General features: G+C 47.5%; 1 protein-coding gene across 2 annotated transcripts in view; it reads right to left on the reverse strand.

Moving 5' to 3' along the window:
* The window catches only part of NCKIPSD (NCK interacting protein with SH3 domain), an 88,695-nt gene extending 67,330 nt beyond the window's left edge, over nt 1-21,365 (reverse strand). The window contains exon 1 of one of the 2 annotated variants that reach the window (XM_019536860.1): nt 21,143-21,365. In XM_019536860.1, coding sequence (XP_019392405.1) covers nt 21,143-21,313 — 171 coding nt within the window. In that variant the 5' untranslated portion in view covers nt 21,314-21,365. The remainder of the gene's footprint in view (nt 1-21,142) is intronic. The other variant, XM_019536861.1, reaches the window with a different exon arrangement.
* Between the last annotated feature and the right edge of the window lie 417 nt (nt 21,366-21,782).

Consider the following 21,782-nt stretch of genomic DNA (forward strand, 5'->3'; position numbering starts at 1 on the left):
TTTTTTTTTTTTTAATCAGAGAAAACCAGGATCCCTGCTTATATACACAGCAGGATCTTTACCTACATTTTATTTCTTTTACCTTTAAAATTTAAGCACCAGGCCAGCACAAACCAATAGGAACCAGACAACTGTAAACCAAAGCTCATGAAGACCTGGGAGCTTTACGAGTCTGCTCTGCCAAAAGCAGGGTACAAGCATGCTTTTCATGCTGCAAAACCTTGATGCAGCAAGAACCTCCAGCAACTGGTCCAAAACCTTTAAGGTAATAAGAGTGTTTAATAATGAAATGGCGCTGATTTACTGTAATCCCTAGACTCAGCATAAGAAACAGGATTTGTTCTTTTATAAGATTAGAGGGTTCAACTGGATTTGCTGGGATTAAATCTGAGTGGGGAGAGGATGATTAGAGGTGGAAGAAGGCACTTCATTAGTGTCATGCGTTACAGCTGTGGAAGAAAGAGTCATGGAACCAGCCAAGTGTTCCAGCTGCTGTGTTTAATCCCCAACCTTGGTTTCATGGCTCAGAACAGCAGGTGGAAACTCCACAGTGGCAATCAGAATGGGAGGATCAGTCTGGCCAAGGGGCTCAAAGGCAGCAGAGCAGCCCTGGGACTGTCTCTCCTGCTTTCCAAGGCAGAAGACAGGAAATTAACTGCAACTCCTCCTCTTAGCTGCTAGACTGTACACGTCTTGCACAAGTTTGTGCATTTCCTTTGTTGCAGTATTGGTAGAGGTGCACTGATAGAGATTTTGGGGGCCAGTACTGATAGCCAATTTTTAAGGAGGCATGTCAGCCAATACCAATCTGATTTCTGATACAGCTGAGTGCAGCTGGTAAGTCAGTTGTGGTGGAAGAAGGGATCTTGGGAGGCAAATCAATGCCCCCCCTGCACTGAAGGAAGGAATGAGGCAGGAGCAGTTCCAGCCCACAGCTGCACCTGCTCACCCTGCCCTGTAAAGATCCGGGGGGCACACTCCCCCCCAGTGTGTGCCCCCCCAGGGCGCAAGCAGTGGCAGAAGCCAGACCCCGCCCATGCCTCCCTGATGAGCTGTGGCTCCATCCCACGCCCCGCCTGGGCAGTGGCTGCCCTCACTGTGGGGAGTGTTGATCTGCACCCCCCAGATCCCTTCCCTACCACAACGGACCTAGCAGCTGCATGCAGCTCTCCAAGTTGCTGGGCTCTGCTCCTTGCCACCTATGTGCTGTGCTGTGGCTGCATGCATGGGCATTTATCGGCCAAATTATTGGCTGCATTGGGCCAATTTCTAATGCAACCAATTTTCTTTTTATCAGTGCTAATCAAATATTAGACTGATGCATCAGTGTACCTCTAAGTACTGGTTTTGGATGTTTGCCTTTTTGCTTGCTTACTCTGTGTCCTCACCTGTCTGCAGGTACAGCACATCAGTCTGGGTGAGAGGAAAGAAATAACCAAGACAGCTATTCCCAAGTAGACCAGCCAACTGCTTCTGCCTGGGTAGGACCAACACAACACCCTGCCTGGAGAGAAGCAGTAGCACTGGGAACATGCCATCCCTCTCTGGGAATAAAGGGCTCTCCTTCTCCAGACAGTGCCTGACTGCTCCCCTGCTGATCTCTGCTGCAGAAGGAACTGAGAGAGCCTGGCTACAGAAGCCAAAGGAGTGGGAGGGAGCTGTTGTGGGAAAACCAAATGGGGAGAAACTGGGGTGTTCTACAGTTTGGGCCGTTCGCTGCCAGTCTGTCTCCATTTATGATGAATGCAGGGCTGCACCTGGCTGCTGTCCTGTTTGTACAACAGGAACCTGCTCAGACGTGGGACCACAATTTAATACTGAAGGAAACCACCGTCCCACTTGGGCTGCACAGCACCAGCCTGTGGAGAGGGAAAGGTACCAGATGCAACCTCAGACCACGGCATGAGCAAAGGCCACACCAAAGACTGGCTGGCAGCCAAATTAGCGCGCCTCAGCCTTTCAGACACCCTCGCTGCGGCACCAGAGAGGGAGTGCCAGGAGGTGGCAGCCAAGATGCTTGAAGTGTTCATTCTGGGCAGGGCTCTAGGATTTCAGCCTATTTAGGATTTCAGGGCACGAGGGGGCCAATAACTTTGCTGCACATTAAAGAGATGGGAGCTGACAGAACTGTTTAATCAACAAGGCTCTCTGAAGCAGAATGTCCGGGCTGGTGCTGGTCTCCAAACTGCCAATTCACTGCCAGGTTCATGTCACCACACAAATCTATCAGCCCCCTGGCAAGCATGTCTTGTCACGTGCAGGAGCTGGTCATCAAAGTAAAGCATAAAAGGCAGGACCACACCCGCAACTAGAGTCTGGCACTTTACTGGACAACACATGGTAGAGGGACAGGGACATAAGAGCACCAGCAGCTGGGTGGGAACTATGCACGTGCACACTCTTACCCCACAGCAGGGGGAGGTAAACCCACGGCTGCCTGGCCTCACCTTCCGCTTCACCATAACTAAGCTCAAGGGCCTCCTCCAATGCCATTAAACTAAATGTGTTCAACTTTCTGCCTGCTGTGACAATCTTGAGACCCTCCTGCTGGTTCCTTCAGGAAGCCATTAACACTCAGCAACTGCAGCTGGGCACCAGCTCTGCTATAGCACAGGCTGAAAAGCCCTCCTGTGAAGGCTCCAGACTCACAATTACGTGGATCACCCTGAAATCCAGTGGGTCTCAGGGGGTAGTGATCCAAATTTCGGCACACTGGAGCAAGGGATCGCCAAGATACAGACCCCTGAAAAACCAACCAACAGCTCTGCTTAAGGCCGACCCATTCCACTGATATTTTGAACAAAGCTGGGGATCATGCTGCGGCTGATCTGTAGGCATGCCGCTAAAACATGCCTCCACTGGGGAGGAGGGTATGGAGTTATTTTAGGGACATGTAATCTGAGTGCAGCAGATAGCTCAGAAGATGCTCATAGTAATTCAGGAAAAAAAAAACCCAAACAAACCCCAAACTAAACTGTATGCTAGCACTTGTTTAGAAGGGAGAGGCAATCAGGGGATTACCAATTACTGGAAGAGGATGAGTGGAACAGGCAGCGAGGAACATGGGGGAAGGATGAGACCCTTTAAAGGGGGCACTGCTTTGGGCAGCAGGAGGTTGAGTGGGGGAACCAGTCTGCCCCACACGCCCCTCCTCCCCAATGTGCAGTACCTGGAAGGACCCTGCCTCTTTGGGAAACCAAGCCCCGCTTCTTGTCCCCACATGAGCTGGTATGTCATCCTGCCCAAACTGCTCTCCTTCCCTTTATTTCAGCCAGGCACTGGGGACAGATATTTAATATGAACTTAAACATCTGAAAACCAGGAGATACAAAAATGAAGATTCCCTCAAGATGCATAGGCACCACCTTCCTTTGATCACACGCAAGGGAAGACCAAAATCCAGAGCTCTCCATACCACATCCACAGCCTGCCATGCTGCTCAACCTAATCCTGAACACTTAGGACAGTAGGGGCTGTAAGAAACAGCACCGTTTGGTTTCAACTTCTTTTTCGCCATTTCGAAGCACTGTCCCATTTTGTTCCATTGAAACAGTTTCACTGTTTCGACGTTTCACCCATAGGCTATAATGGGAAAGCATGAAAATGCCTACAACTTTGTCATTTCTTGCCTGATTTGGATGAAAATTGAAAGGATAGTAGCCCCATTCTGAGGGCAAGAAACCTGCAAAGTTTCAAGGAGATCGGAGCAGGGGTTTCTGAGGAACTGTACCTCAAAGTGCTGACAAGCAAAAAACTTGCGTCACTTGCTGGCAGCAGCAGCCTCCTGTCATCCTGAGCACAGATCTGGGATCCTGCACCCCCAGGAGGGCTGTGGGGTTGTGCTGAACTCCTCCTGGGGGTGCAGACCCACTGATCTGCGCTCGGGATGACAGGAGGCTGCTGCTATTGCCTGGGACAGCGCTGGGCGCAACCTGTGCAGAAGACTGGTGCTGCTGCTGGCCCCAGGTAGCAGTGGCAGCCTCCTGTCATCCCGCGTGCAGATCTGGGGGCCCATGCCCCCAGAAGGAGTCCAGCAGCACTGGGAGGGCAGGCTGAGCTCCGTGAGGCTGGCAGAGCCAGTCGGAGCACAGCCCTGTCTCTCCTCCGCCTCCTGCCACCAAGCCGCTTCGAAACTTGAAAGGTTGAGCACCCTCATTTTGTTCTGAAGCTGTTTGAAAGCCTTTTGTTTTATTTTAATTTTGCTGTTATGAGCTCGAAATGCATCAAAACAGCTTCAAAACGGGACATGTCAAAATTTTGCACAGCCCTACAGGACACCTACCCTGAAAAGAGCCGTCACAGGCAGCGTGCAGAGGCCATAGCCCTATCTGTGTCCACAGAGCGGGCAGCACTGGTACGTTCCTTGACTCTTTCTTTCCTGGCTTTTTGCAGACTGCATATCACTAAGCTCAATGCTCCAGAAAGGCACAAAGCGTAAGTGGGAAATCTTACCCCTGCATTAATAATGTTTTAATATCAGTGATGAATATCCTGGTCTAGGGAAGAAGTAAAATAGCTTCATAGATGCTAGGGTTGGAAGGGGTCTCAACAGATCATCGAGTCCGACCCCCTGCCTAGGCAGGAAGGAGTGCTGGGGTCAGATGGCTCCAGCCAGGTGCCTATCCAGCCTTCTCTTAAAGACCCCCAAGGTAGGGGAGAGCGCCATCTCCCTTGGAAGCCCATTCCAAAATTTGGCAACCCTTACCAGGAAGTTTTTCCTGATATCTAGCCTAAATCTGCTCTTTATCAGTTTGTGACCATTGTTCCTTGCTACCCCAAGAGGCACCCTAGTGAACAGAGCATCTGCAATCCCTTGCTGTGTCCCTCTAATGAATTTGTAGGTAGCCACAAGATCACCTCTCAGCCTTCTCTTGTGGAGGCTGAAGAGGTCCAGGTCCCTCAGTCTCTCCTCATAGGGCTTGTCCTGTAAGCCCCTAACCATATGAGTGGCCCTCCTCTGGACCGTCTCGAGTCTATCAACATCCTTCTTGAAGTACGGCGCCCAAAACTGAATACAGTACTCCAACTGTGGTCTGACCAATGCTGCATAAAGGGGAAGTATCACCTCCTTGGTTCTATTTGTCATGCATCTGCCGATGCATGATTAAGTGCGGTTAGCCTTGCTGATGATTTTGTCACTGACAACTCATGTTCTTAAATCAGAACTGCAGGACTAGGACACTAAGGTCAAATGTGATTCAGCCATGCAGCACTTTCAGAATCCAGCCTCCAGCTCTGAGGAATACCTGCAAAAGCAGCTCAAAACCACAAAGATGAGGCTTCTCAAATCTGGCCTATAGAAGAGATTGCCTTCCACCCCCTCCCTACCTATAGGAGCACAAGCTCCAGTCCTTTGGATAATAACTGCATGACTATCTCCGATACTGCTTTCGCTCTTGCCATTAAAGTTAACAGAGGGAACGAGCCAAAAATCAATTCCAAAAACAAATTAAAAAGAGCTGCACTTAAGCCAGAACAGGTGATTCTGGGGCAGGCACAAACTTCATTAAAGATGGAAAACTTCCAGGAACTCTGCTTTCTTGATGTCAACAGGAAACGAGCTCTCAGCTCCAATAGCTTTGATTCTGCAGAGCTGAAGAAAATCCTCAGGCTTATGTGTTAAGCAGTTTAAAAAATCTGCGTGCTCATCATTCCCATCTAAGGTCCAAGATTTTACTATAATCATTCTCTTTATGTGCAGAAAGAATGAGAATTTCTGTGACACCTGAACCCTGGCTGTGGGTACAGAAATATTTTTAGAAGCTCAACAACTTCTATAGAGCACCCAAGACCAACCTGAGTGCTTCTCTCAGCTGCAGTCCTAAGAACAACCCCAAGCCAAAGCACTACATGGTCTATATCCAACAGAGATCAAGGGAGATTTGTGCGCTAGGCGCACCATACTTTTCCTCTGCTCAGAGGCCAAGCGGTCCCTTCATTCTTCCACAGAATGAAATGAACATCCTCAACCACGCTCCAAAGACTGCAAAGACCTCAAAACTAAGTCAACTCAAAAAGATTAAAGGAGGTACCACCACATCAGAGCTCAAAGCCATCAGGGCTTGCATTTGTGGGAGCACTGGGGTACAGTCAGTTGGATGCTGCTGAGTGCTCATACTCTTGGTTGGATGGAGTGCTAGTACTTTGATGAAGGATGCCAAGCTACAGGTCCTTTTATTTTCTGCTTATAAATCTAAGGTAGGAAACAGAAGGGCATTACATTCATCAGGATTTCTTTACCACCCTCAAGTCAACTTTACTGCCGTTTTGCCCTTCACTGAGCCAGCCTACCTCTGGGCTTCCCCTCCTGCTCTCTACCTCTATGCAAGTCTCTGAACTCTGCTGTTCTTCATTTTGTGCTTGTACCATGGACTCCTGCACTGTTTGCTCCCCATCCCCACTCCAGTAAATTCCACTGGTGCAAGATCTAGAGCAACATTTTGTTACCACTCCACTCCCAGATCTCCTACTCTGTTCAATGACATGCACAGCTCTATTTCCCCATGAGTCATCCACTCCCTGTCCCTCCCCATAGTCAACTCAACAGCTGCGTTGAAAGGAATCTGCCTTCCTCAACAGTGGTTCTCTCCCCTTCTGTGCAGGTGTATTATCATACAGAGACAGGCACTTCCTACCCCAGACTCAAGTGGGAATCTTTGAATCCAGGTTAACACACTCTCTCCTTTCCTCTCCCTTCCAGTCACAGATCTGAAATCCTCGGTATTTTCACTACGACTAATCGAGAGCAGATTCTGCAATGTTATCCTGAAATACAAACTTACTTTGTTACTCCCAGACGCTACATGAATTTTGGGCTGATGAAAGACTCCAAGTTGGCCATGGTGGAGACTGAAACCAACCCCTTTGAGCAGACAGCAAAAGTCAGGGCAGAGCAAGCCTGGTCCATGTGGTAACAACAAAATACACCTCCCCCTTGGCCTGAGGGTTGAAGGGGAGTTGGGTTCTGTGACCATTCAATCTTAGGCTTCTCTCCTGAGGGGATCATGAAGTTTGCCAATCCATCCACACACATGCAACAGCCACCTCTACAGTAACACTGACTCTCTGTGCCTTTATACCCAACCCTACATGACCTGAACTTCCCTGCCCCCCACCACCCCAACATCCCTGGACCTACTCCCTGCTAAAACACATTACTTGAACTCAACTGCTGGCAGCAAAGCTTCAAAAGGTACCTGAAACTCCTCCGCCAACACCAGGGCCTCCTTTTTGCCAGCAGCAGCCCCACTCTTGATCAGCAGCTGGCAAAAAGCATGTGCAAGCACTCCAGTGCTGTCTGCTGACTGGCATGGCCCCTCTCACAATCAGTGCCTTCCCAGGGTGCATTTCACACCCTGGTGGCACGGATGCTGCAGTGAAGCCACCAAAAACACCTGGCCGCCAAAAGCCTGGTAGTGGCAGCTGCTGCCAAGACTTGCACCAGCAGAGACAGGTGAGGAGATACAAGGCCTCAGCCATTTTTGACTCCTTCAGGCCCTTCTAAGGCACACCCTTCATCTTACCTTTCCATGATCTCCACTGCCTCCAACTCCCTCCCCTATATAAGAAGCACAGGGCACATTTTAAACCACAAGGCACTAGCCAGCACGGAAAGGGCAGCTGGCACATCCACACAAGGGACAAGTGAAAAGCTTTTTCTATGTGGGAGCTAAGCTACCAATTCCCAAGCCCAAGGACTGCCCTTTCAATTTTTGTCTCTAACTCCCTTGTGCTCAAAGATCAGTTGCCAGCCATAGACAAAGTGTAGACCAGTGCAGTGTCACCCAAGGGCTCCTCTTTCCTGCAGAGTACTTGCAGTGCTGCTCCCATGCACATGTACAGCCCCTCCTTACCTCAGGGATGGAGACACTTGCTTCAAGCTGTCAGGGGTGTGAGGTAGAGCTTAAACTGACACCACCTGTCAGCTGCTAACAACTCCTCCATGCAGCTCCTGGTACTCTGAAAGCAAGCACAGGCCTGTTGGAGCTATGCTAGCTTGAAAGGCATTATGTCAAACATAACAACCCTGCAATGAAGACATCCTCTGAATCTACAGGGAGACCAATCCAATTGCAGGCTGCTGCTTTGAGGAAAGAGACCTAGCATGCCTGTTTTACAACAGCTATTCACATCCTCCAGGATAGCCATGAGACTCAAGAATCACAATCATGTCAAACAGCTCCTGCCGGCTCCCACCCGTCAGAGGCACTGGAAAGAGAGAGGCAGGAGCTGGGAGATGTAGAGGGAGGACTCGCACAAGGCAAACAGGAGCAGCAGAAACCCCTTTCCATGGCCTGGCAGCTCTGGAGAAGCAGGGTAGAGCACTAAATGTACGTGCCCCTGATTCCTCAACAGGATACTCTGGAAAAGGGAACGGCAACAGAAAGCTTCTTTCATCCACTGTGGACAGTACTTAATGTTTAATAAAAAAAACCTCCTTCCTGAGTACTGGGTATGTAATTAAGCTGAAGCATCTTGTCCTCTCCAACCCCCTGCAGTGTTCTGGCAGGGACCACATGTGTGCTTCAAGCATTCTTGTGCTCATATTGAAAGCTCTCCATCCACAAAAAACCCAGGATTGAGATTCCCCCATTGAGAGAAAGAATGAGTCATGTCACATACAGGCATCAGTGCTTGAACAACTCCGGCTGCTGTATATGGGAATATAGTTCACCTCCAACCCCTACCCCCAAAGCTTTTGCCTGTGCACTCCTCTACTCTTGCGGGAATCTCTCTGGTTTTGACCAAGGAGCCGGGCTTCAGGAGGAGGATTTTTTGGCTGTCCTACTGAAAACAGAAGCTGGAACCCTGCAGGATGAAGCTCTAGAACCAGTTACACTTGACTTCATGGGAGTACTCCTGGAAAGAGACTGACTTTTTAATGGAGAGGGACTCAACAGGGGAAAAAGGGAGGCGGAACCCAAAGCCACAGCCAGTCTCATCCAAGGGACTGCTTTGGGATGAGCAGCTATGCTCGCAAGCAAGGCTGCCCAGCGCTGGAATCCTGCTCAAGAAGCACTTACAGATGGCACGTCACTAGGAATATAGCTGCCTCCTCCACACACAGACGCATATCTGACGCACGTCCATCATTGACATGGACCTTTTTTGCAGGGGCAACAAAACTAAGAAACTCTGGACCTGTGTGCCTAAGCATCATGAAGCCTTGACAGCAGGAGAAAAAAAAACCCTTCCCCACAACAAAGGGAGAACTGATGTCTATTATCGAGGATGTGAGCAGCCAGGAGCTAACTAGTCCTAAGTTAAGGTTAGCATTCACAACCTCTCCAGGACAGGAGCCAACCTACGTATGTTGAGACCAGCATGCAACACTGCACAGCCATGAGCTGTGAGAAGGATCTGCATGGCAAACTAATGGTTCTGCCTTTCACAGCCTAGGTACAAAACACAAGGATGTTTGGGGACAAGAAGTCCAGCCACCACTGCTGGCCCAAGAACTACAACTTCTGATACGTGGGGGCACATGTGTCCTTGGAGTGGAACATGCACATGTGGATGAGCACTCAAGGGATAACTGGGAAGCAGCAGAAAGCTCCTTTGTGGGCCATCTGGTAATTTTTCAATCACTACATGTTTTATTACATCCCTTTCCCCAACCCTTCAATTAGAAATACTTTGGAGCCAAGAACCAGCCATGGGCATCTCCAAGTCACCACAATCCTCTCTTGGACAAGGAAAAAACAAAACATTTGAAATCACTGCCAACAAAAAGACAACGTGAACCTTGAAGCAGTGACTTCCTGAGAAAGGAGAGGCAGCCTGAAATTACCTAGTCCACCCATAGTCCAATGGTTTGATTTTCTCTCTTTTTTTTTTTTCTTGTTTTTTAAGCTGACTACACCAAAATATTAAAAGGAATCAGCAGTTCCTACCCTCCCATCACTCATGTGTAGTTCCCATCTTAGCAGCATGAGACTAAGAAATGGACACATGGAAATGGCTGCAACCCTACTAGCACAACAGTGCAGCAACAGTGTTCACATACTGAACCAAGTCTCTAAAAAAAACAAAAAACCTGCAGGTCAAGTGTTCAGTCCCAAAGGGATTTTAGGTGCTGTTTCAAGATGCCAGAAAAAAAAAAAAAAAAAAAAGAGGGAAAAAATGCTCTTAATGGCTCATTCAATATATTCCATTACTAAAGATCCAAGTCTTTTGTCATTATTTATTACAGAAGGGGAAGAAATGGCATCTTTTTATGCAAGCCCACAAGCTAGGAGGAAGGAAGAGTCCATGGAAAGCATGAACTTCATCTCTTTTCCAAAAAAGCCTTACTGCCAGCAGATTGCTTCCCCTTCCAGCTTGTCCTCTACCCCAAAGGCGAACAATCAGCAGCATTTTGTTCCCTAACAAGAACAGTATGTTAACAGTAGGTTAACCTTGGTAACAGCAACTCCATCCACTTCAGGGGTAAGTTCCCAGCAACTTCTGACAGAGATAAAGCTGCTGCGTGCAGAGGTTTAACAACAACCAACCATAAACATGGCAATCAGCAAGTGTGAATTGCAATTTGTAACCTAATGTCAGTGGATCAGTTTCCACAGCGAGTTTTGCCACATTTGTTTCAAACAGTCACTGTGTACAGGGAACAAGTGAGACGTTTCAATGGCATTTGGACTCCATCTGCAACAAAAAGGCACTGTGCAGCACACACTACTGCAAACAGATCTGATGGGAAACAACAAAACCCACTATGCGGAGGTAGATTTGTCAGAGCCTGAGAATCAGCCGATCCCCAAGCTGACAGCAAACATTCCTGGACCCTCGCAACAGACACCAGCACACAAAATGCATCTTGTGGCAAAATAAATTACAGAACGGGAATTGCTACTGCCAAGAAAGGTTTCAGTTTAAGCTCCTCTCCCTGGAACAAATGTTCAGCACAAGCTTTTAAATTTAAAATCTTTGTACACGAAGCTCTAATAGAGTCCGTGGCTCATAAAATGTAGGTTATGTCAGTGATCACATCAGACTCCAGGGTCTCTGAACTCTTATTTTTCCACAGACAGTATAGTGCCATAGTTGTGTATTGAGGCTATTTGTATTTCTTTTTCTAATAATACCCCTTATGGAATCGATCCTTTTACCAGTGCTCAGACTGACAGCTCAGCCGCTGAATACATAATCCAGGGTAGGAATGACATGAAGTTTAAATCCTTCATCAGGGAGTGAGCCAAGATATTAAAAATTCTATTTATTTTTATTTACATCCAAGCTGTGCTGAAAGGGGAAGAGAAAGGAGAGGCTGCTCCTCTGAACAGAAGCAGAGATCTACAAGCAATAATGGTAACAAACAGATTCAGCTGTTTTACAAACTTCAACCCCTGACAGATGAAGCACTTGTTTTACAGCTTGAGTCATGTTCCCCCCCTCAGCCATCATGGGCATAAATATGCCTGGATGTTCTCAGGCCAGCAAGTGACTAGAATATCTCTGCAACTGTAAGCCTTTGTTAGCTTGCAGTCTGCCTTACCAGGCCCTGTTGCAAATAGCACAAGAGGTTTAAGCGTGGGAGTGCCTGCATGGCCTTGTTTCTCCATTCCCAACAGATTCTTGAGTTTTTAAGCTTTGTTCCACTGCCACCCACCTGAAGGGAAGCCCCCTTACATCCCTTTGCCCGATCTCTAAAGGTTGCATCAGTTCTTTATGCCCACTCACACTCAGCAATTACCCCAACACTCATGTTTCCCATAAACTTCTAGTTTGTCAGGTTTGGATTCAAGATCTTTCTCCCTCATAGCATAGCCACTGAACCAAGGTGACCCAAACTGTCATGGAACCAAGCGCTGAAAGGGATGAATAATTAATTATAAGCAAAAAGAGACATAAGCTTGGAGACCAAAGTTCACGTTGAAAAGATATCAGCCAATTTCCCTCCCAGGCTCAGGGAAGATGTACAAAGCTGCATCACCCGAGGTAGACAGGGAACAAGAATGGTCTTCTGAAGACTCAGCTCATAGCTACTGTGGGAGCAAGATACTGGATCTGATGGACCAAATGTACAATAAATCCTATTTGGTGACTGCATTTAAGGAACTTCTCTTTTTGTCATAATAGAAACATGTCTGTACTGCTGTACCACCAGCGATGGTTAAGAGGAGTAATTCTAAGAAGTTCTGATGACAGTGAACGTTGTCCAACTCAACACCTTTTACTGGAGCATCAATGGTTTTCAAAGCATTAATTTAGCCTCAACCCTGTTGTGAAGCAGGTCAGGAACATCCCCATTCAAACAAGGGATGCTCACCACATGACAACAGAAGTAGTTCAAACCAAGTCATACCACCGGGTCTGTGGTGGAGTGGTGAACAGAATCCCGGACACCTGCATGTTCAGCACAAGGGTGCAGGCAAAAAGCACGAGCTAATCCCGGACAACGGTACAGACCATGCCCAAGAAGGTAATGGGCTAAGAGAGGACTTCCGTGCTTGCTCTTCACCAGAGAGAACACACTCCAAGGACATCCCTTAGTCTGCTCAATCCAGAGATGTTCTCAGGGGGAAAACAGTAAGTTTGCCATCTCATTACAACCGGTCATTTGCTTGGCTAGAACAGAAGACACCTTACAATAGACACACGCTGCACACCGTTCAGTAGCTTCAGCTGGTGTCTTGATGAAATGCATCTAAGGCCTAGTCCAAGTAGCACAAGCCTGATCAGTTACAACTAAAGAACTCAGGGACAATTAGCCAAAAGAATTAGATACCAGGGCTCCAGTCCAAGCAGGTGCTATGAGGCACTCTCTCAAATGCACTACCCAGACATGATGGGTCAGCTGAGAAAACAAGTCACACAAGAAACCCACTACATCTCCTGTACCCAGAACCCTCTATGCTAGAATTAGTGTCCCAGAGGCCTAAGGGAAGCAGCCGCAGCAGGCGGCCTTCACTTTGAATCTTGCTTCCGCATCACCTTGACATTCCTCTTTCCTCCCCATCACAGCAACTTCAGCAAAGGCAACAGAACCACACTAGTTAGGATCAAAGCACATGCTTATACCTATAAAGGGAAGCTACACGCCCACCTGGAAGCAGCATCCGAGCCTTAAATCAGTTAAAATGTGCAGTTCTCAGAACCGAGCAAACACATTGGGATCATCAGATCCCACCCAGTTACAACCATCACAGGCATGCCTCATCTTCCAGCAGTAACAAGCATGTCCTTTGGGCCACCAATGCAGCTCACAAAAGGGAATCAAGGGCACAAGGCAGGTTTTATCTGATTCAAAAATGCCTAATTATTTTTTTTTTGATCAAAAGTGCCATAAGTGAGAAAAGCCAAATCTTAGCACTCAAAAAAAAATGGCTAAAGATCATTAGCATCTTTCTTCTCTAATCATTCCAAATTATGAAACATCCCAGAACTTCTGGCGAAAATACCCAGTCTTTAGCTACAGTAATTGGAACTGATTACAATTCCCCTGACTGAGTAATTCAGTTTCAAGAGTAAAATTTCTTCTCTAAGCATTAGCAGCCCTGATATGATACCATCACTGCTGCTCTGACAGCCTGAAGAAAAATGCCTCTTTTCCTCTCAGTTTCTGGTAAGTGCTGAAAAGTGCAGCCTCAGCTGTAAATCACTACCAGCTGCTTATTCTCAAAAATAAATCTTTATTTTTAGCATAAGTGCCTATTCAGGACCAGTGTGAATGTCCCGATTAGGCACAGACACCCATTAAAAAGCCTGTCGCATCTCAAACTGGCGCCACCAAGAAGCTATTTGAGTTCCACAGAAATTTCCCTGATTTTGACAACAGATTGCACTGATACATTTATCTGAAATGCTTGAGTGCAAGGGGGCCATAAGGGAGGCTCTGCCCGTTTGAAGGGAACACTGCACCATACACACATGGTGAAACCCAGAACCCACCGAGGCCAATGGCAAAATTCATATTGGCTTCATGGGACAAGACGGGGAATTTCCCCATGGGTTTAATTCCTAAGTGACCATGTAGACCAGTGGCTCTCGATCTTGTTGGGCCATTACCCAATTCCAGGGAGTGCTCATGACCCAACTTTTAATCAGCTTCAACAGTGCACAATCCAAGCCTGTCTGAAGTAACAGTGTCTGACTGTGGGGCCCACAATCCCACCCATAAGTGCCATGGTCTTCCTCAAGATATGGCACCCAGTTGGGGAACTGCTGGTTTAAAGTCTTGAGAGAATGCTCTTCTATAAAATGCTTGCGCCTCAATGACCGACATGCCCTGGAAGTACCCAGTACTTGCTTCCTCAAAAATAGTAGACCCCTAAATCCAGCTTAGGGTCTAGTGTGCAACACTACATTTTTCTAATGCCTATAATTTCATGTTCCTCTTGCTGTCACTCTGCCTTCCTTCTGCATATGTTCTTCAATCACTTGTCATCTCAATCTTAGTAGGGCTTTTGGGACAGACACAAGATGGTACCTAAGCAGAGTACCAATCCTGTCACAGACATTAATATTGCCAATTATGAGGACAAGGAATTCCCTTCTGCTGGGGAACAGCACAAAATCTGAATTCTGATCATCTTTGCTGGTAGTAGAAAGCACCAGTAGCTAGGTCATCCTCTCCCAGGAATATGAACAAACTAGGCTTGTTGTAACACATCTGCCTCTATCCCAGACAGCAAAAGCAAATCTCACAGACAACTCACAGGCTATGTTGCACAGTCTCTTGGTTATTTACCTATTTATTCTTGTATCCAAGACACTGCTTAACTAAAACCTTCTAGCTGCCTCGATCCTATCTCCTTTCCAAATAGGCAGCCCAAACTTTTTAAATCACTGTCAAACACAACCACTGTCCTACCCCAACTGCTGTTGCTTTTCTCTGAACCTCTGGAAGATTGGAGACCCAAACTAAATGTAACATTTGAGGTAAGGATGCGTCAAATGCTTCTGATAATGCTATTACAGTAATTTCTATTTCACTTAATATAATTTCACTTAATATAGCCCTCCAGCTTATTTACCATTTTGGGAAAGCTGTGTAATAGAATAAATGGCTCCCAATTCAGAAAGAAATGTCTCCACTTCAATCAGCCACTTATTTTTGATAAATCCCAATCCATCAACAGGCCAGTGTTTTATATGACTGTCATGCTCTCCTCAAAGGATAATATAATATTAATACTGTAGGGATTTTTTTAAGGGTTGAATAGGGGCTAGGGCACTCCAAGGCGTGGGCCACAGAGGCAAAGCAAAATTGCATTTTAAAGTAGTTGGTCACCACCTCAGTAGTGAATAAGAGATTACCAGCGGAGTGTAAATAAGTCAGAAAGACCCTGAAAATGAAAACAAGTAGCTCATGTTTGCCATGTCAGAGGGTGGAGCATATGGATAGACACAAGGAAAAGGGAGACAGGGACAGAATATTGAGCACGGAAAAGTATCTTTACAGAAGCATTCTGGAAGCACCCCTCTGGATATGGATAAAGGCAAAACTATCTGTCAAGGCCAGAGAACAGAACAGTGCAGGCATTGAGATGATGAGAGCTGGGGCAAAAGTTTTAGCTGCATCAAGGTACAGGGAAAGCTGAATTGGAAAGAACAAAGTAGGTCATTTCACAGAGACAGCTCAGCTGGGTGTACCTAGTAAGAAGTCAGAGGTGGGGATTAGATCCAGGTTCCAGACAAACAGCACACAGAACAATGGTACTAACTGCAATCAAGGAAAAAGCAGGAAGGCAAGTCTCAGTTCCGTCTAGCAGTCTTGGGCTTGAGCTGACTGCCAGGCACAGATCAGACTTTAGAGAAGAGTGCAAGAATAGAAGTGAAAAGCATGGAAACAAGCCTACAACCTAGCACCAGGAGAAAGGGAAGACGAGGCTGGGCTTACAATAAACATGACATTTTCAATACTGATGGCCTGTAAGTAACAGAAAGACTAAGAGACAGGAAGTTCATGCTGAAAGGAGGCAGGGGGAATACCGCACTAGAGAGATAAGAGACAACAGTGTTTAGTGAAGACCAAGCAAAGTCAATGGGCCTATGGTGAGTGGGAAAAGTCAGCCAGGACTGCGGGTCAAATGGGAGAGCAACACAGAAGCTACCATCACTGAGAGGGAACAGAGAAGTCCATAAGGAGGAGGGCACCCTGGGAGACTAATTTCAAAAGGAGAAGATAAACAGGGAGAAACTGGGTGGGCAGCAAGTGAAGCAGAGAAGAGAGAAGAATCAGACATAGCGTTGTGCAGAACACTCAAAGCCAGAACATGGCAAGTTTTACACTCCAGACATGCCAAATTGTCAAGAGGCACCCATACCTGGGGTAGGCAGGGCTGCACCCAACTCAGACACTTCAGTCACGCATGACAGGAGAAAGGAGCTGTAGCCAACGACAGACGGAAAAATGCCAGTTGCTACACACAGCATCAAGGACCATTGAACAGAAAGATTCTCTCCGTTTAAGATTTCCCTTTCCTCTTTAAACTCTCCACGCAGGAAGCTGCAAGAACCTCTCATTTTCTAGGGAAGAAAGGGCTCCGATAATCCTGCCAGGATTCAAACTTAAGCTTGCCAGTAGTCTAAGGTAGGGATAGCAAAGATCTGGCCCTCAAGCCCCAAACCTTTTCAAGTTCTGGCTTCCAGCCTTTAACAGGAGTCCTATCACCCAGCTTGCAGTGCTTCCAGCAGGTCCTGGACCAACTAGCCCATGTACACCAGCTCTGGACCTGGTCTTGTGCATCACATGTAGGACTGGTCCGGGGCACACACTGCACGTGGCCTGATGAGTTTGATACTCCTGGTCTATAGGTTTCTGAACTAACGTTTAAATCACTGTTCATCCCCTGGGGCTACAGAAGGGGCTACTAAGAAAATGGAGTGGCAGCAGCTTCTCTTCGTTTCACTTGCCAACAAATAGATTGAAGCCTTGCAAACTGCAGTGGGTCAAAATGGATAAATTTCTGGCCTCACTGTCTACAACGCTGCCAGTGTTGCCGTCATCGTCCCTGCTGCCGGAAACCAAGCAGGGCTTGTGCTGTTGCAGCACAGCCAAAACCTTGACAGTCTGGAAGCCAGAATTTGGAACAACTCCAGATCCCCATTAAGTAATTACATGTCTTACCATTATGATGATAACATATGAGCTATTTAACCCAATGAAAGGACCCTTCTTATTTGCTATACTCAGCTTTGTCCTCTATTCAGCAGCCATTCTCCTAACACAGAATAGCCCCCTCCCAAAGAAGTTTTTTTTTTTTTTTTTTTTTTAATTGAATGTTTTACTACTTCATATAAAAACTCCAAAAGACCCATCAGCTGCAATGAATGGCTCTGCCTTGGACAGAACACCCAGGCTTCAATATAACCTCCACATTTCTGCCATTCACAAACCGCTTAAAAGCCACACCCCAGCCATTTGAGACAAAAAAGCCAAAGCTTTCTGCTGACTGGGTAGTCAGGAACCATGACACTCCCTTGCTGATGATTTCACTATGGCAGCTTTTGCCTGGCATGAGCTATTAGCAGCATCTGTTTCTGCTATGTCAATATCTACAGGCAATTATCTTGTCTGCTGGTACTGGACGCCTCAGTGTTGGGTATACATTCTCACTTGTCTCATCAGCAGCACCTGTTAGCTTCAGAGTTTGTTGCAGTTTTGCTTGCTAACATAGCAGAGCTCAGGGGCTGCCAGCTTCATTGCTTGAAACCTTATTTGCAGAAGTTTCAAATAGTCTGAAGCTCCAGAGGGCAACATTCAAGCAAGCAATGTTTTCTCTCCTTGCTCTTGTGCAAAAGCAGGACTGGAGCCTGTATTTTTCTCACGTTTCTTGCACACCTATCAAGCTGGTTCCACCCCCCTGAATTTAAGATGACATTTTTTTCTCATTAAGCAGTCCACAATTGGGAGGTATGTGAGCTTCAGTGACATGCTGTCTCATAAGCTTGTGGGTAAGCTCAGATCTGCTGCATCCTCTGCACCTTGCTAAACAAACAAACAAACAATCTCATCCTCACTTAGAACCAGGGCTGAAAAGGCCCTTGTGAGGTCTAGTCCAACGCCCTGCTAGAGGCAGGATCATCCCTGTCGAAACCAGTCTAGACAAGTGCTTGTCTGATCCTGTTCTGAAAACCTCTACAAACCCTCTCACACAACTACCTGGCACAATGCTCAAAACACTAAAAATGCCCTTTAATTGCCACAATAAAGCAAAGGGACAACAGCACAGTCAAAGACAAGTAGTAGTTAGTAAAATGCATGCAAAGGGAGAAAAGGAACAGGAACATGTACCCTACTATAAAGGAAGGCAAAAACCCCATGCCAGTCTGCCACGAGGTAAAACCCCTTCCTGATCCTGGATGTGACAAATCAGTGTGACCTTGTGGGGAGCAGCAAGGCCTCTAGGTTTTAGAAGTTAAGACTGAAGGCTGAAGATATGTCCAAAGCAAGTTTGCCTGCTTGTACATTTAATTTGACTCGTTTAATGGCAATGCTGTTTAAGATGCTAGCTTTCAAGCATTTCTAAATGGAAGACACCAGCCACCTTGAGACTTCATGGCTGAACACAGTTAGCATGAGAAGTTTAGATGAATACCTGGTACAGGATTGCATGTTCTTCGCAAAGAAGCCAAAGAACAACCTTCCCACTTGTATTAAAAATGAGCTGACTTGCATAAGACAAGAAAGTTTTACTAAGGTTGATAGCACCAGGGTGAATTCACTAGGTCTCTGCAAAGGTTTCCACTTTGATACTTACTAATTTAATTGCCTTATTATGAGTAACTTTCAGATTCTTCTGGGAATCCTTACCAGGAAAGGAGAATAGCTTCTTTGGGCTGAGACACGTTGTTTACCTGGCTGCACTAGTAAGGAGTCTGCTGCCTTGTTTTTGCAACAGTGACTCCCATCGAAGACATGCTGTCTCCCACCACTCCAAATGCTCTGTCAATAACCACTAATGGTGTTGTTCTTGCAGTGATCATGGCAACGCTAATTACTGCTCCACACATTGTCACTAATTATTATTAATATCCTTATTAAACAGCAATGGGATGGAAGCTGTTTCCAGGCTCATCTGGATGCTGCAAGAGACTGTTTAAAGCAACGTTTCAGTCAGAGAATTTTTCCACCTCCCCCACAAGTCAAATAAGCTACTTGGTTTTGTACGGAATAGCAAACCATAACTCCTGCCAGCTTTGAGAAGTGGATGGGAAAGCACTGAGGCAGTCAGTGCACATTGAGCACTGTAATAACTGCAGACCAGCACAATGAATTCTACTGCCTCATGTAGCATCAGCACAATCACCTGTCCAGAGCATTTATCGTCAAGAACAGAGGAAGCAGAAAAAGCCCAGATTTATTTCCCACTAAAAGGATTAAATGATGATTAAGAAAAATGTATTTCAGCGAAAGGAGAAGGAACATGAATCCCAGAATCCTTTACTACAGTCTCTTTTTTATCATAAGCCTACTTTATGATGCTTAATATTAATAAAGTGTTACTTTACCCCCAATACTGTATTTTGTGTTGCAACTGCAAATTATGGTCTGAAAATACATTGCAGGAAAAACTGGAGGGGACAGGAGGAAGATGTTTTCAAATGACATTTTCAACTAGAGTATTAGTGAGGCAGATAAATATAGGAAGATTCTAAAGGCAAAAGCTACAGCAGAGGTTTTCTCCACCAAGAATGATAAGCCCACAAGGAGGGAGAGTGCAGATGAAAGGGCTGTAGAAAAAAAATGCAGGCACATATCCAGACCAAGTCCACATTTGATTTTAAAAACCTACCCTTTTCAATCAGGGCTTTTGCCATTAAACACCTTAAGCTCTCATTCTACAGCAATTACATGCAAGTCAGCCCACTGATGCCAGACTGTTCTCTTGCACAAAGCCTGAAGGACAGGGTTCTTATCTGAGAACAAAGGTAGTTGGAATAAGAAGCCTGTACAGTTAATAGGCCACTGCAGACTGACACTGTGAAGCACCACCAGAGAAGACAGTGTCCTTCCTGCAACACTGAGTGTTCTGAAAGAAATTCAGTCACACCATTTACAAACAGACCATTCAACCAGAAGACTGGAGACATCTGAAGGAGATCTTCCATGAGCCAGAATAAAAACATTCATTGAAACTCTGGCATATACTTTCTCAGAGACTCCCAAACAGAGAGGCTCACAACATTTGTGCATACTTTTGTGCAAAAATTACCTATGCTGCTTATGGAAGAGGGGGGCAGGGGGTTCTGCCCGCTTATATGGCAGACGCCATTTCAAACCATGGCACTGGAAGAATCACAATCTCAATGCAGCCTATACACAAAACAAGGTTAGGTTTTTATTCCAGAATCTAGGTTCTCCCCTGAAACACAGCCGTGCAACACGCCAGCAGACTAAAAGCTTTATTCTTTTCCAGCTCGGTCATAAGTGTAGGGTTCATTCTTGCAGTTGCGACGGCTGCGTGCGCTCTCCTCGCTCCGACTCCTCTAAGGAGCACAGCAGTTGGTTCCGACTCGATGTAATGATGGATGCCGCCAACTCCTCTATAATTATTGTCGCTGCTGTCACAGCTGGCGCTTCTGGCTTCAGTGCTAGGACAGGCCTGTTATTACACCCACTGTGTTATTCTCAGCAAGAGAGGAATGGGTGCATTTAGTGATTGTCCCCCAAGCCTCCTTGCTTACCACCAATAGCGCAGAGCTGTGATGAGTCGTGGACCCCCTGGCAATCCACGGAGCGACAGCTCCAGCACAGGGGTGCAATGTCCGCCACAGCAAAGGGGCAATCCCGGCCAACCACCTGCACGCAGGCAACAGCCAAGAAGGCCCCACAACAACATCCACTACCTCCCCCCTTCGCCTCCTACCCCTCAGCCCCGGCCCAGCCCCACGGGCAAGGGGCAAGTGCATGACCCCAAGCCCCCGAAACTGGATCTGCCTGACCCACGACCTCCAAAGTCAAGGGTCAGCCCTCTCCCCAGACCATGGTCTCGAGCCTGACCCAGCCCAGCACGAGGCTCCACCACACCGCACATGACCCCTACCCCCACGTGACCTTTGCACCTGACCTCAGCCCAGTCCAAAACGAGATCCCGCCAGCCCACGCGACCCCTGCCCAACCCAAAACGAGGCCCTGCCACCCCCACATGACCTTTGCCCGCTGACCTCAGCCCCGCCCCGCGTGCCCTTTGCCCCCGACCTGGATGCGCTGCAGGTAGGAGGCGGGTGCGTAGCCCGTCTCGCCGGAGCCCGCGCGCGTCACGAGCCACCAGTGCTGGTTGCTGCGCTCGAGCAGCAGGAAGGTCTCGCCGGCGGCAAACGGCAGCGAGTTGGGCTCGGCCGAGCGGAAGCCGTACAGCGCGCGGTACATGGCGGCGGCGGCCGGCCTGGGGCCTGCCCGCGCCGCCGATGTCAACACGCCCGCCTCCGGCGCGTCACCCTGACGTCACCTCGCAGCCTCACGCCCACGCTCGCCACTCGGCTTAGGCCCGCGCGCCCTCTGCTGGGCCGGGTCGAACGCGTGTAGGGCGCATGCGCACATGGCTCCGGTGAATTGGGGGCGTGGCAGGAGGGCGCATGCGCACAGGCCCCTGTAGAGTCTTCAGGGCTCAGAACGGCTGTCCCGCCTGCAGCGCAGCGCACCCGCCACCCGGTCCGGCAGCGCACAGCTTGGCTAGGAGCTGGGGCCAGATTGGAGCAGCCTCTGGGCAAGGAGGTAGCAAGGACAGTACAGTTGTCCTCCCTACTAGGGTTGCCAACCCTCCAGGATTGCCCTGGAATCTCCAGGAATTAGATATAAATCTCCAGGAGATTGCTGAGAGCCACCCAGGAAATAAATG

This window comes from Crocodylus porosus, unplaced genomic scaffold (genome assembly GCF_001723895.1).
Source record: "Crocodylus porosus isolate Cpor-Errol unplaced genomic scaffold, CroPor_comp1, whole genome shotgun sequence".
NCBI classification, from domain to species: Eukaryota; Metazoa; Chordata; order Crocodylia; family Crocodylidae; genus Crocodylus; species Crocodylus porosus.